Source organism: Camelina sativa, chromosome 1, assembly GCF_030686135.1.
Source record: "Camelina sativa cultivar CO46 ecotype springtype chromosome 1, ASM3068613v1".
In the NCBI taxonomy this organism is placed as follows: Eukaryota; Viridiplantae; Streptophyta; class Magnoliopsida; order Brassicales; family Brassicaceae; genus Camelina; species Camelina sativa.
The window spans coordinates 9,039,712-9,054,256 of record NC_141880.1 but is presented as its reverse complement, the minus strand read 5'-3'; the positions used below and the strand labels follow the sequence as shown (position 1 = coordinate 9,054,256).

Genomic DNA, 14,545 nt, shown 5'->3' with positions numbered 1-14,545 from the left:
ATAATTTATGGGGATGTTTCGCAGTGTGTTATGACATTAGTATTATGCATGTTTTTTCTATTGGTTAAAATTTTAAAAATTTATGTTAAGTAATTTTTTTTCGTAAAAATAACAAGCTATTTATGGTTTCTTAAAATTTGGGTTTTCACCTAAAAGATCTTATAAAGTGGGAAAATGAGAGTATTTATTATTGAAATCCTATGTAAACATGTGATCCTATTATTATTATCATAAATTATTAATTATATAAATTTATTTAGATATACCTAAAGACAATTTAAGTAAATATGACCATAGTGTTGTTTGATATATTTAAATTGGCATTCTTATTTGAACTCATATATAGAATATTTCTTATTTCATCAAAAAATATTTACATCCAAAAACTCAAAAAAAAAAGAAAATAGGAAATTATAAATTTTAGCAGAAAAAACTAATTTTCATTAGGTATTAATTTTATAAAATTATGAAATTTCTCTATAAATAATAGCTTTATAAATCAATAAAATATGAGCTGGATATTATTAAATTTCTAGAGGTTTTTACTTATCATTGCACTTATAAAATTCCATTCATACCTTCAAGAGTTTTTTTATTTATTTAAGAAAACAAATAGGTAAATTTCGATGATATCAATCTAAGAATCTATAATATATATATTTTTTTTCCAGCATAACGTTAATTGTGAGCATAACGTTGATATTTACCAATTTTTTTCACTTTTTTCTTTTTATAACAGGTAGAAGTTTTCACTGCATAATATTATCTTATTATTTTTTTCTCTTTTTTCTTTTTATAACAGGTAGAAGTTTTGTGTCAGGTCCAAAATAAAATTTTGTCGTCAGGTCACAAAAGCTTCGGTTACAGTAACAATAACACGCAAATTTGTGTGTATAATCGAAATTTTCAAAAGACCCGTTGTGGTTTGTTGCATGAGCTAGCTTTTAGATTAGCTGTGCCAGCGAGAGAGAGAGAGAGAGAGAGAGAGAGAGAGAGAGAGAGAGAATTTTGAATGTCGAAGATAGTATTAGGGAACGAGTCACTTGTTGGGTCTTTGAATCCATCGAATAAGAATACGTACAAAGTGACGAACAGGATCCAAGAAGGGAAGAAGCCTTTGTATGCTGTTGTTTTTAACTTCCTTGATTCTCGATTCTTCAGTGTCTTCGTCACCGCTGGTGGTAATCGGGTAAAGGTTTCAACTTTTCAATTCGGAATCAAAAGGTTTAGATTTTTAGGTTTTTTTTTTTTTTGACTGCGATTGATTTGCAATAATAGGTACTTTCCTTTTGTGTCTGATTCTGGATTTCTAGCCTTGTTTGAGATTTAAAAATTGAAACTTTTGCTTCATGCTTAGGTGTGCTTATCTAAGTGTTCCTTTTGAAACGGCCATCAATGAGTTATGAAGTGTCTAGTTTTTAAGCTATATGGTATTGGAGATTTTGTGAAAGTTATGTCTTTTTTATTTTGAAACTAGTTGGAGTGACTGAATTGGTTACCTTTTTATACTTGATTGCATTACCTTGTTTCCAATGAGAGTTCCTAATATAGCTGATAATACTTTGCTCATCAATGATTTACCTTATACACTTGATTGCTCTATCTTGTTTTCAATGACGGTTCCTAGTTTAGCTGATAATGGCTCCTTGGGCTCACTTCTCTTCGGTCGAAAGTATCGGATAGTTTAGGCTTAGTGGGTTTTTATGTCGTGTGAAAGCTCCCGGCTTACGTTTACAAACCAATCGGAAATGGGTGGAGTTAATTCGTAACCTTCTACACTTGATTAGGTTTCATCCTCTTTTTAGTGTGGTATTCCTAATAGTATATTCTTTTCTGCAGTAAGGTTGTTCAGTTGCTCAATGTGACTTTTGTTTCTTAACTAATTGCAAATGTTTCCTTCTCTCTCAGTTCCAACTGAATTTAAAGTTGAATGATGCTTTTGGTGAGAGATATTTGGTCTCATCAGCAGTTATACCATTCGAAAGTTCTCCGGTTCCATTTTTGAAAACCAATCTGAAATTCGTGGAGTTAATTTGTAATCTTATTTGCTTGGTTAGGTCCCATTCTCTTTTTAATGCAGTGGTTCTAACAGTTTTTTTGTTTCTGTAGGAAGGTTGTTTGGTAGCTTAAAGTGAATGTAGTTTTTTAACTAATTGTAAAAAATTTCATTTGTCCTAGTTTCTGTATAATTTCAATTGAGTGATTTTATGGTGTGCGATACTAGTTAACAGTATTCTTGAGTTCCCCATAGAAGCTCTAACATGGTTCTCTAATTATGTAGATTACTCTGTACAATTGTCTTGAAGATGGAGCCATATCTGCATTGCAATCTTATACTGATGAGGATGTAAGGAAGTATACATATTATAGATTTAATATATCTCCCATGAATTAAAAGAAGTTATGTGTCATTGAGGCCATTTGAGTGTATGTCTATGTGTTCTGGAGATCAGAAGGAAGAGTCATTTTACACTGTAAGTTGGGCGTGTGGCGTTAATGGGAACCCATATGTTGCTGCTGGAGGAGTAAAAGGCATAATCCGAGTCATTGACGTCAACAATGAAAGGATTCATAAGGTATTATTGCAATTCATAAGCTTTTGAATGACATGGAGAATTTATGGATGTTTATGTATCTTAGGAAATTATTCTATTTCTTTCTTGTATAATCTGTGCTCACATATGTGCAGAGCCTTGTGGGCCATGGAGATTCAGTAAACGAAATCAGAACACAACCTTTGAAGCCTCAACTTGTGATTACTGCGAGCAAGGTATTCATACCTCTTGGCTTGCTTTTCTTTCTGAAATATCCTGAGATTTATTTATTTGCTGATGATTAAGAGCTCTTATGATTAACTGGATCAGGATGAATCTGTTCGTTTGTGGAACATTGAAACTGGGATATGTATTCTGATATTTGCTGGAGCTGGAGGTCATCGCTACGAAGTTCTAAGTGTGGTAAGACAACATGGTTTTTATTTTCCCTTAAATAGAATGGATAATAAAGATAACTGCAATCTGACTCAGTCGAAAATTGTAGGATTTTCACCCTTCTGATATTTACCGTTTTGCTAGTTGTGGTATGGATACCACTATTAAAATATGGTCAATGAAAGGTACGATCAAGCACATTTGTAAGGAACCCTTTTGAGAAAAATGGCTTGTGGTTCGTTTGTATGATCATCTTATTCTTTGGCTGTCTTTAGAGTTTTGGACATATGTCGAGAAGTCATTCACATGGACTGATGATCCTTCAAAATTTCCCACGAAGTTTGTCCAATTCCCTGTGAGTATTTTGTTTTCCCTTGTCTTGTATAACAACAAGTGGTATACAGTTATTGATGGCCTTTGTTGATAACATTACTTCTATGATAGGTATTTACAGCTTCAGTTCATACGAATTATGTTGATTGTAACCGTTGGTTTGGTGACTTTATTCTTTCAAAGGTTAGTCAGTCAATGATGGTTAAGATCATTTCATTTGGTGGAATAAGTCAAAAGCGGATAGGTGCAATATTAAGACACTTACTCTTGTGTGTTCTATCTGATTTTAGAGTGTGGACAACGAGATCGTGTTGTGGGAACCACAACTGAAAGAGAATTCCCCTGGAGAGGTAAGATCTTTTTTCTGCGTCAAACAGAACAGATTCATTCATTTCATCACATATTTTACAGATTGAGGTTTCTGTGCTTTGCAGGGTACTGCTGATGTTATACTAAGATACCCGATTCCGATGTGCGATATTTGGTTTATCAAGTTTTCTTATGACCTCCATTTCAATTCTGTCGCAATAGGTGATCAGAGAGCTCACTAGATACAAATTTGCGGTATATACTTATTAAACATTTCTTATTCATTTTGTGACAAATCCCTCGTTGGTTTGGTATCAGGTAATCAGGAAGGAAAGATTTATGTCTGGGATTTAAAAACTTGTCCTCCTGTTTTGATGACAAAGTACGTTAATTTCGGATTCAGATTTAGATAAATGATCAAGCTTCGTTTTGGTGTCTTTGTTTGTAGTCTTGACGTAATTCTTTGTTTCCATATAGGTTATCACACAATCAATCAAAGTCTGTAATCAGGCAAACCGCCATGTCTGTCGATGGAAGGTATCATCCATCTTCTCTCTCACCAAGTGCACTGAAAACTTCATAATTTTATTTATGACTCTATAATTACTGTAAATGAAACCAAACATTGGATTCCGACATACTCTGTTTCTTCCATGGGATTGTAGCACAATTCTTGCTTGCTGCGAGGACGGGACTATATGGCGCTGGGACATGATTAACAAGTAGCGGTCTGATTCTTGTAGGAATTGATGAATTAGGAGTGCTGAGAAATGAGATCTCCATTCTTTTGTTGTAACTCTTATATGGTTTTATTTGCAATAGTTTGTCTCTACGCCCTGAAACCTTGAGATGCTCCCTATAGCCTTGTAAACGTCAACATTTGAACCACTTTGTAAACCCTCTATAAGATTTTCACTTGTTCTCGTCTGTTCAATGCACAAGGCTGTATCCTGGAGCTTTATTGCAGGAGCCACTTTCCTTCATTAGCTTTCTAGTCTTCAAAGCATTGTCCCATGCTCCATTAGCTGCATATACGCTGGCCAAATTTATATAATTGACTGGTTTCTTCGGTTCCATACTCAGAAGCTGTGTGGCTGCTACTTTACCGAGCTGCACGTTCCCATGGCGCTTGCACGCATCAAAAAAAGATCCCCATGTTGATGAGCTAAGATTTATAATACCCTCTTTACTTCTTATCAGTTCATAGGCTTCTTCCAGGTAGCCACCACGTGCAAGCATATCTATGATGCAAGATAAGTGCTCTTCTCGAGCTTCGATACCGTGCTTGTTGATCATTGTGTTAAAAATCTTCCAGCCTAGTTCGGTTTGTCCTGTATGGCTACAAGTAGAGAGGAGAGAAAGAAATGTAACGTCATTCGGTTTGATCCCTTCATGCTCCATTCTGTTATAAAGATCAATTGCTTTCTGAATAGTTCCATGTCTTCCATATCCTGCAATCAGAGAGGTCCATGATCTCACATCTTTCTCTTTTATCTCTTCAAAAGCAAGGACTGCATCCTCAAGTTCGCCAGACTTTGCATACATATCTATTAGCGAGTTACCCAAAGCAACATCAAATCTGACTTCGGAGGATTTTAAGGCGAAACCATGGATTTGTCTTCCAATGGTTACAGATGCGATGGTGGTGCATATTTTAAGCATCGAGGATACAACAACTTCGTCCATCTTTGTTTTCATCAGTATCATCTCTTTGAAGATATCAAAGGCATCATCACTTCTGCATTTGGTCTGCTGTGTGAAACCTGTAATTAGAGCAGTGCAAGAGATTAAGTCTCTTTTTGTCGTGCCCTCGTATAGCTTCCAAGCATTAGCAATGCTACCACACTTCACATATGCATCAATCAGAGACCTAATCAGTGCACTTGATCTTCCAAAACCCAGCTTGATCGCTAATCCATGTAATTCACCGACTATATCAAGACACTTAACAACTATAGAAGCTCTCAAGAGGCTTCCAAAGGTGAAGCAGTCTGGCTTCTTCCCTAACACAGAACAACACAAGAAGCCACTTAACCAAACTGAGTCAAAAAGGTTTTGAAATATGTGGGAAGAATAGAAACAAGTAGTTCACCTTCCGAGAGCATTAACTGAAACAGACTAAACGAAGTATCTGCACAAGCATTGGCGGTGTATCCATCAATCATTGCATTCCAAGAAACCAAATCCCTCTTGTTCATTGAATCAAACAGAAGGCGAACTTCCTCCATCTTTCCAAACCTGGCATAAAGAGAAAGCAATACACTCTTCACAACTAAGTTCCCTGCAAATCTCCCTTTCTCCACACAACCTTGTACCTGCATCCCTTCTTTAATACGTCCCAAATCTTTGCACGACTTCAAAACACTCCCGTAAGTGTGCCTATTGGCCCTAACGTCTTCCCGGTGCATCTGTTTGAACAACAGCAACGCATTCCTGTGATATCCACATCGAGAAAACCCCGAGATCATAACTGTCCAAGAAACCACATCTCTCTTAGGAATTTTATCAAACAGTTTACGTGCGTGTTTCACATCTCCCTGTTTCGAGTACAAATCTATCAACGTGTTGTTCAACTGGAGATTCCAGCCGAACCCATTTGTAACCGAATCCCCATGGATCAACAGAAGTTGTTTCTTGACGATTTGGTAGCTGCATAGTTTAAGAGCTTTGAGGTACAAAGATGGGCTTAACAAGTAAGGTTTCGAAACAACCAAACTCTCCCCATAAGCAGCCAGCATTATCCAATATCCAACAACTGTAGAGAGAATATAAAGTGATCCCTTTTGATTTAATGGACTCAAAATCAATCACGAAGAACGTAAAAACCAAAGCTTTTTTTTTTTTTTTCTGCAAAAATTTCTCAAAACTTTTCAATCCAAAAAGACAGTTCCTTTTTTTGTTATGCATACACAAGTTTCGTTTCCACCGTATAATAAAAGATACAAAATTTTCCCGCGCTTCAAGTAGTGATTCTCACATCTCTATATATATGGGGGGCCTATTTACATTAAAGAATTGGTTTGCCTTCTTCACTTCGTCTTGTGAGTGTAAAAATTTCAGATTTGGGTTCGTAATTTAGCCATTAAGCTCTGCAAACTCTCGAGTTTCTGTTTGAGCTCGTTGGCGTGATTTGCCGACGATTCCGAATCGCTGAGATCAGAAACTAGAGCTGAACACTTGGCCTCTAATTCCATCGACGCTTCTTCAATGGAAGTAATGGTAGATTCTAGGTTTGTACGTGACGAGATTTCTTTCAAAGAGTCTGATGATGCAGCAAAAGGTGAGATTTTGGGACTTCCTGCTCTGCTCGCTTTTGGAGAGAACATCTTGTCAAAACCTTCAGTTCCTGCAACAAAAGAGACGTAAGAGTTATAAGCCAAAAAGGCAAATCCAAGAACCTGAAAAAAGTTGAAACTATTTATCTTAAATAGATGCAGAGTTTGAGATAAGTATATACCAAGGTTGCTTAGTTGATTTAGAGTTGCCTGGCCAATAGAGTCTTCAAGCTTCAGCACACGTAAAACCCCTGCGACTATCCTTCCCATTGCATCAACTTCAGATTTGCACAAGAATGACAAATGTTGCAACTCAGCTTTTGTAACAACTGCCTCAACCTTGCAGCACAAAGGACAAAAAACCTCTAAAACAAAAACTACTTTACAAAAAAAAATAAGCAAAGAGAAACGAGATCAGCTTCACTTACAGGTTGCTTAACAGAGAATTTCAGACTTTCTGCCACCCAGTTTAATGAGTCATCATGAACAGATTTGTCATCCGATGCCACAATATTAGCTTCAATGTTTACACCTCCATGCACGTGACCATTTTCGTAAACTCCATTTGTAAGCAAACCATTACAAGAATCAGTCCCTTTCTGCATCTGAGGCTTCACTGTCTGTAGACCTTCGACACTGACCTATAATGCATTTCCCAAATAAAATTTAACGGGCTTAGTAACACATTAAGGTCCACAACGCTTACGCATTCAAGAATGTAATCTTGTAATACACCAGAAAGATAAAGGATGCTTTGAGAGTTACATATGGTTATTCTAAGACACCACAAAACTCTCTCTCCTTCAAAGTGAAGGTTATCTTAACCTCAGAAAGTTTAGGGTAAGAAATTGAGCTGTGGAGACATAGGGAGTACATATACTTACAATTATTGAGTCCACAGGATACTTGTGAGCATCATACTTATTTTCTGTCCCATTTGGATTCACATTCTTCGGTGTACTCTTGGCTATTACTCGGAAAGTACGGAAATTTGTGTGCCAACACCTCTCTTCTCTTCCAATATCTTCATTATTCAGAATTTGTCTGCCAACACCTTCTCTGCCCTCCAAAGCAAACAACCAGTCTCTTAACTCAACAGAGACATCAATGTCATCTGGCCTTCCCAAATGTTGGAAACCATCGCCATTCCAGTTTCCTGGAGTTCCTTCTAGATGAATATATTAGCAACAGTGGTTAGTGAAACTTGAAGCTGTATATAAGAACAATATGTATAGAGGATACTGTCACATGAGCTATATGAAATGGACACAATTAAGATGGTTTTTTTCAGTACCCTTTTTCCTGTCATCAACTATAGATGCTTTGAAAAGTTTTGACAAAGGCCCAGAAGATAAATGCTCTAATCCTCTAGACAGACCCTCTCCTGGCCCACCATCATGATTCAAAATTCCGAATCTGTGTAATAGAGCTTCAGCATAGCTCATTCCTCCTCCTAGGCGTACACCTGAAATACAAGCCACGATGCTTACACTGTGGCACTCCATATCCTTTTCACTGAGGGGAATCACATGTGTTATGCTTATGTCCAGAAAAGGTGTCGCAAGAGTGCTGTCACTTTGCCCATCATGGCTTCCGTTGACAACCCAAAAGACACGCCTCAGTGGGGTAGACCCATTACAGCTAACTAAGTGACCATTCCAGCTATTCTCATGTTCATGTTGTATGTCGGTATCTACACAATCTACCTCAATGTTTTCCCAGTATATATTGGAGGATACTGCAATAGCGCCACCAAGGGTTCTATGAGTTACCTTCACAGAAAGATCTTTGCCAAGAAACTGAACGAGTGGCATGTCCTGAGTACTAGTAAAGGAAGACTCAAGAAACTTAAGCTGCAGATCCTTCAAAACCAATTTAACAGCAGTATCACTAGGAACCTTTTCCAACAACCCTCCAGTCAAAGAAACAGAACTCTGGCGTTTGCTTTCTTTAACAATTGAAATCTTTTCACTGACCTTACCAAAGTAAGAATAGAGGTCCAGAACAAAAAATAACTGCTCCACTGAAGCACGCGAAATATACTGCTCACAAGCAACTCCTATGCGAACAATACCACCAGGAGGAGGAATTGTTATCAGTGGCATTCCATCAGCAGATACCATAGCAACTTCTATACACATATCTTTTCCTTCAACACAATTCCACAAACCCATTTCCGGACCACGAGAGCTCTGAAGTTCAGTTGAGTTGGGAGATGTTTCCAAAGCCAAACTAAAATGTGAGGCTCCAGCTGTCCATTTCTTTTGGCTGGCGTCAATAGGCTGTCCTGGCCAAAGACAGAAGCAAGCAGGATCCTTCTCCAGGTTTAGTAGCCGAACTTTTAGGGTAGGTGACTCCGCAAAAGATAAGTTTTCAATATGAAGCCTTGCCCCAACGAAGGAATTTTTTACGGAAAGGTTTTCTTTGATTGCTGAATCTTCTAAATTACTCATGTCTAATGGAACAGACACATCTAACTCCTTCAGGGTGAAAAGAAGAGAGTTAACAGAGTTATCGGGCAAAACATCACCAGGATTCACAACAATGCCATCAGCTAGAAAAGAAGAAATTCTTAAACAAGCTTCTTCCTGAAGATGAACCTGAGACAGGATAGAAGAAGAAAATAGTAAAGAATTTGTTAAAATGAGTAAAAATTTTGATCTTTACGTTACATACACATACCATGAGTGGTTGGCACTGGATAACTGTCTTTGAGAAAAAGTGTGGGGGTTTTGGGGATGGCTTGACCTGAAGAGAATGTAGGGAGATCAAGGGTACATCCTGAACTATTTGCCACGGGCCGTTGTCCAATGGATATATGAGAGGACAAAAATTCTTGGCTGTCCCAAAAATATGGAAGGAAATTTAATCAGCATGAAATGTTTTAGCAACTGAGAGGATCACAATAGAAGAATCTTTGTAATATACAGCCAGAATTGTTAATACCAAAGTCAGGAACTGCAAGGTCTTCAGCAGTAGCTTTCATGGATGGTTGGACTAGAGCACAAGGTAAACGCGAAAAAGCATCCCTGAATTGAAACCATGAATAATTATGCAAGAACTCTAAATTCAAATTTGTGAACCAACACAGGCACAAGAAAGTGATATAAAAGTTATAAATAAAGATAACCAGCAAATACATGCGAAAAAATGATATGAAAAAAGGCAAAGAGCTTAAGTAGATTATTTGAAGTTTCCACAACTCTTTTCTGTTTATATCGTATGACATACACTATCAAGTAAAATTTTGGCTTCTGCAACCATTAAACACAAGGTAATCGGATAAAGGTTTCAAAAGCGCCAACAGAAACGAAGATCCTGACTATGCAAATCGCAACTACGACAAACATAATGCTCTGAAGATCAACAGAAATTACAAAGTGCTCCGAGTTCATTTTAGTAAAATTGCAAAGAAAACTATTGATATGATGATCGGGAGCATAGTTAGAACTTTAAAGAAGGCTATAAACAGATTACTCTAATCAATCAAATTTAACTAATTATCCCGACATATGCATTTTCACCTTAAAAATAGCCCACCAATCAAAATCTTGGTCAAATAGTTAGCTGATTCTCCGTCCGAAACACAGGCCTGCAAGTATATATGCCAAGTGATATCAGATTTCAGCACCACATAACAAGATATAATTCATTAAGATGCTTAGCGTACTGAAGTGCATTAATCATGTGAGGGCAATAAACTTTCTAGTGAACATAACATGACAGGAAAGAGATATATAGAGCTTGAGACAACCAAGTTAGTGGTCAAAACCATAATATGCATTAACCATGAAACTACTTTCATGAGGGGGCAAATCTGGTCCAATCCCTAATTTCTTTATGAAACATTGCCCGAGATACGATTTCATTATAAATAATTTGTGTCTTATTCCAACTCATACCCACACTTACAATAAAATCATAAGAACAAGAGTTCCTGAAATTTGGTTTACGATTTCCCAGAACTAAGAAAGTTCCATAGTGCATAATGTGAATGCAGGAAACAAAATCATGCTAGTTACTAGATCACATTCTAAGAATCACTGAGAAGTGAGAACGTACTCGAGAAAAAAGGAGTGACTGCATTAGTAGTTCCAGTTGGAATTCTGAAACGTAGAAAGATGGTAAATGTTAAACCCAAGAAACGAGAGTAATGATTTCATGCAAGACCGCACTCTTCTTAGCTAGCATGAGGTGAGTCAAATCAACTAACCAGCATCTTTAATGCAAAGAAATACATGGTCCACAAGAACGGAGACAAGAGAGCGTCCTGCTGCTTCAGCAGACTGGTGGAGGCATACCATTAAAGAGTGAGAACAAATCATTCAAGTAAATCGTTTCCTTTGTTAAGATCAATAGGAAGTTTGAAATTTAAGACCTGCTGAGATTTAGGATCCACATCTCCTCGGTTTAGGCATAAGTACATTCCAGTTAGAAAGCGGAGAAGAGCTCGCAACCCTGTTTAGAAGAATAATGAGTAGACTTAGTTATTCATCTACATCAACCTGTTATGAGAAAACTAAGAAATATGTTTTCAAACCTGGTTCACTTAAGGCTGGACAAACAGCTTCTGGAATGTGCAACTGGACTTCAAGCCCAAGAGGACTGTTTAGTGCTGTTCTCTGAACTGTGATCTGAAAAAAAGGCCACCATCAGGGCTAATGAATCAGGCACCAAAACATCTAATGCATTCAAGCACTTTTCTTTGATATCATATATACAAGTACAAGAGAATCGAATACAAATATTTACATATGCTTCGCCAGAAATTCCTTCTAAAAAGCGTTCTCCTCCAAAGAAAACTCGTTTTGCACCATCATCATCTCTGAGATTTGCTTCTTCAGAGCGGGCTAAATTAGCATCAGTGAACATATCAGGATGTGGTAGAAGATCAATTGATAAAGCTTCCCATTCAAGTTTCTGATAACGAAAGGATATGCATCACAGGTAGAGAAACAAATCACATCAGGAGTATTATCTTCAAAGAAAATTAACAGGTAGGATATTTAGGCACTGTTTTCGTTAAAACGGAATGCTCAATCTTGAGCCATCAAGAATATAATATCAAGGAAAACTAGCTAACGAGTGGCATCAATACCTTAAACAAATAAATAAATCCTGTGTTAGTAGAGAAGTCCCTTGCTTCTTTCAGATTTACAACCTGTAAATGAAAAATCATTCAGAACTACTCTTCTTCCAGGAAAGAATTTTCTTAGATCATGCTCGCAAATCTCACCTTCCAACTCTCATTAGTGGTATACAGAACAAGGTTACGTATTGTAATAGATGCCAGCGGAGCAGCCCTAGATATAGAGTATAAGAGCTTAGACATACATAAGCAACAACTCAGGGCACTTAGTTTAATTCCCAAGTAGATGAAAACGAAAATGAAAATTTAGTCAGGTAGGAGTGTGAAAGGCATAAATTATAAAACAACCAGAACTGTGGATCAAAGAACCCAAAGTAACGAGATTCCAACACTCAGCCCACAGACATGAAGCTAAATCTCAAATTGATAGAAAATGGGTGCAGAAAAAGCAACTTACCAGGCTGCCCCTCCTTCACGGTGAGCACCACCTCCAGTTTCAAGAAGAAGATTGACCACCTTAACTTGTAAAGTCATTCCATCTGCAATCTGATACATATATCTCGGAAATGAATATAACTATAAACCCAAAGAAAGATATCACTCAGGCAAATTGACATCATTGCTACGACAAAACATAAGGATTATATGCATAGCTAGTCTTCAACCAAATGTGCAAGAAAGACCAATAAAGAACAAAGCTCAAAATCACCTACCTAACTACAGAGTGATCGAAACCATACAGCCTATTTCCTCTTTCTTGCAATTTTAGCTACCTACTATACTGAGATTTAAAATACAAAACATATATTGGACAAAACATTATCAGCATTTCCTAGGAAATATAATCTCAAGGTGAGATGGAATTATATTCTTCTATATAAGGAGAATATGGCACATGGTAGTTATCAGTTTTGTTTGCAAAAATCTCAAAATAATAATTAGAGGAGGCTAGAACATTTGAACCACCATAAAAACTAGTAACGCCTCTGTGCTTTATGGGATAAATTTGGAAATATTGACCAAGTAGTAGAGATACCACACCTTGTCAGCGAATCCATAACCATTACTTTTTCCAGAGGCGGTAGGAGACTGAACACTGAAGGAAAAAAAAAAATGAAAGACACAATATTATTCTGGGATATTAAACAAAGCCTCAGTTAAAAATGGGCAGAAAGGAGAAGAGATGAAGTAGGGACTCAGCACCTGCTTGGACCCTTTGTCACATCAGCATCAGGATTTTCTTCAAGAACAAGATCGAGTTTATCGATTTGCACAACTACTGGTTCAGTTTGTACATTACTGACATACGGAAGCTATATGAAGAGGAAAATGAGAGAAAGAAAACAAAATTCAATGCTTGTAAAATATTAAGATAGATCACACACGTTTACAGAACCAGGATAACTTTTTCAGTTTAGTAGCTAATTCCATCAAATCAAATCCATGTTCTTAGCAATCCTAAAATATATCTGGTAGAAAAAGGTGGAAACTAGAGATATGCACTCATGGATTATGGCCTAATTTTTCAACGAACCATCTCAAAATCAAGAAAAACAAAAAAAAAGACTTAAAGATGTATACAAGAATCTGCTACTAAACCCAAATTTCACATGAATTTATACTCAATTCCCCATTTGAAAACAATTAATTGCAGATAACAATGCGGAAGGAGTTGAAACACAAACCATGATTTCCAATTTTCCAACTTTGGCAGTGGTCACACTAAGTGCGGGTGGCAAACCCATACTGGCGTGTATAGCCTCACCATTAATGTCTGCATAACACACAAAAAAATCTAAATCAGAAAGAAGACATTTTTATTCCCAAATGAAGATGAAGAAGTCGGAGTCGGAGAAGAAAGGGGACCTAAGTTAGAAAGCTGAGCGGTACGGCCTTGAAGCTTGAACTGATCTCTGGTGAATGATTTGAGCCAATACTTGAGTGTATACTCCAAGGCTCGTGCCAGTATCGACTCCATTTTTGCTGATCGATCGATCCTGTGATTCCAAAATCACAAACACCAAAATGATGGAATCAACAGCAGCAGCTCCAGCTTATACGACGATCCCAGATCCGAGAAATTGGGTTTCTTCAGTAGAAAAGCAAAAGACGTGGAATCGAGAATTGTTGAGTCTTTAGGACATTTACAGATTCTTTTGTTTCTCTAAATAATAAATTCAGACAAAAAAAAATTTTTTTAAAAAAAGGACTGTAACTTATCAAATGTGTGTGTGTGTGTGTGTGTGTGTGTGTGTGTGTGTGTGTGTGTGTGTGTGTGTTCTCATGGGAGAAGAGAAGATGACAGAACAAAAATTAATTATTGTTGTTATGGAAGACTGGCACGTGCGAGACTGTTCTGTTCGCACGTGTGAAGAAGAAGAGATGACCGACTAGTTAAAAATTATTGAAGTAGCGAGAGAGACCTTGAAAGAGTAGTGTAGTATTAACTATCCTCATCATGTCGGCCATTTATTAATGGATGATGGATGAAATATATCTCAAGGATTTGGTTTCAAACGTCAGGAAGTTTGGGATTTGTGTGATTTTCATTCAAGAAGTCTCATCTTCTCTACTCAGTCCTCATCATGTTCAGCCAGTAACGGATGAAG

At 37.1% G+C, this 14,545-nt stretch overlaps 3 protein-coding genes across 6 annotated transcripts; 1 reads left to right on the top strand and 2 right to left on the bottom strand.

Annotated features, from left to right (window-relative positions):
* Positions 1 to 795: 795 nt before the first annotated feature.
* Positions 796 to 4,506, top strand: LOC104705976 (polycomb group protein FERTILIZATION-INDEPENDENT ENDOSPERM). The gene is made up of 13 exons (XM_087455556.1): positions 796 to 1,189; positions 2,282 to 2,347; positions 2,454 to 2,576; positions 2,690 to 2,770; positions 2,865 to 2,957; positions 3,040 to 3,115; positions 3,206 to 3,285; positions 3,375 to 3,446; positions 3,554 to 3,613; positions 3,698 to 3,794; positions 3,891 to 3,954; positions 4,050 to 4,109; positions 4,238 to 4,506. The coding sequence occupies exons 1-13, from the start codon at positions 1,013 to 1,015 to the stop codon at positions 4,296 to 4,298; spliced, it is 1,110 nt and encodes a 369-aa protein (XP_087311682.1). The 5' UTR covers positions 796 to 1,012; the 3' UTR covers positions 4,299 to 4,506.
* On the bottom strand, positions 4,010 to 6,528 carry LOC104785669 (pentatricopeptide repeat-containing protein At3g20730). The gene is made up of 2 exons (XM_010510931.3): positions 5,665 to 6,528; positions 4,010 to 5,575 (listed from the first exon to the last, which is right to left on the bottom strand). The coding sequence occupies exons 1-2, from the start codon at positions 6,308 to 6,310 to the stop codon at positions 4,503 to 4,505; spliced, it is 1,719 nt and encodes a 572-aa protein (XP_010509233.2). The 5' UTR covers positions 6,311 to 6,528; the 3' UTR covers positions 4,010 to 4,502.
* LOC104785686 (uncharacterized) lies at positions 6,440 to 14,279 on the bottom strand. Of its 4 annotated transcripts, none has more exons than XM_087455548.1 (21): positions 13,803 to 14,185; positions 13,622 to 13,710; positions 13,140 to 13,249; positions 12,978 to 13,032; positions 12,650 to 12,717; positions 12,394 to 12,482; positions 12,084 to 12,150; positions 11,946 to 12,008; positions 11,600 to 11,767; positions 11,388 to 11,481; positions 11,226 to 11,305; positions 11,061 to 11,133; positions 10,910 to 10,953; positions 10,372 to 10,439; positions 9,794 to 9,876; positions 9,530 to 9,687; positions 8,142 to 9,447; positions 7,732 to 8,015; positions 7,276 to 7,488; positions 7,030 to 7,186; positions 6,440 to 6,918 (listed from the first exon to the last, which is right to left on the bottom strand). In XM_087455548.1, the coding sequence occupies exons 6-21, from the start codon at positions 12,468 to 12,470 to the stop codon at positions 6,629 to 6,631; spliced, it is 3,225 nt and encodes a 1,074-aa protein (XP_087311674.1). In that variant the 5' UTR covers positions 12,471 to 12,482; positions 12,650 to 12,717; positions 12,978 to 13,032; positions 13,140 to 13,249; positions 13,622 to 13,710; positions 13,803 to 14,185; the 3' UTR covers positions 6,440 to 6,628. The 4 variants fall into 4 exon arrangements, with proteins under 4 accessions (XP_087311674.1, XP_087311676.1, XP_010509249.2 ...); XM_087455550.1 differs by having other exon boundaries at positions 7,732 to 8,012; positions 13,803 to 14,169; XM_010510947.2 differs by lacking the exon at positions 12,650 to 12,717 and having other exon boundaries at positions 13,803 to 14,279.
* Positions 14,280 to 14,545: the final 266 nt, after the last annotated feature.

What these genes read in the sequence shown, in the direction of transcription:
- LOC104785686 (XM_010510947.2), bottom strand. Translation starts at nt 13,914, where the DNA reads ATGGAGTCGATACTGGCACGAGCCTTGGAGTATACACTCAAGTATTGG. An exon ending in GATTTATTTATTTGTTTAAG is followed by an intron (nt 11,768 to 11,945) that starts GTATTGATGCCA and finishes TTTCGTTATCAG; the next exon opens with AAACTTGAATGGGAAGCTTT. An exon ending in AGTCACTCCTTTTTTCTCGA is followed by an intron (nt 10,440 to 10,909) that starts GTACGTTCTCAC and finishes ATATACTTGCAG; the next exon opens with GCCTGTGTTTCGGACGGAGA.
- LOC104705976 (XM_087455556.1), top strand. Translation starts at nt 1,013, where the DNA reads ATGTCGAAGATAGTATTAGGGAACGAGTCACTTGTTGGGTCTTTGAAT. An exon ending in GCTACGAAGTTCTAAGTGTG is followed by an intron (nt 2,958 to 3,039) that starts GTAAGACAACAT and finishes CGAAAATTGTAG; the next exon opens with GATTTTCACCCTTCTGATAT. An exon ending in CGAAGTTTGTCCAATTCCCT is followed by an intron (nt 3,286 to 3,374) that starts GTGAGTATTTTG and finishes CTTCTATGATAG; the next exon opens with GTATTTACAGCTTCAGTTCA.
- LOC104785669 (XM_010510931.3), bottom strand. Translation starts at nt 6,310, where the DNA reads ATGCTGGCTGCTTATGGGGAGAGTTTGGTTGTTTCGAAACCTTACTTG. An exon ending in TCAGTTAATGCTCTCGGAAG is followed by an intron (nt 5,576 to 5,664) that starts GTGAACTACTTG and finishes GTTCTGTGTTAG; the next exon opens with GGAAGAAGCCAGACTGCTTC.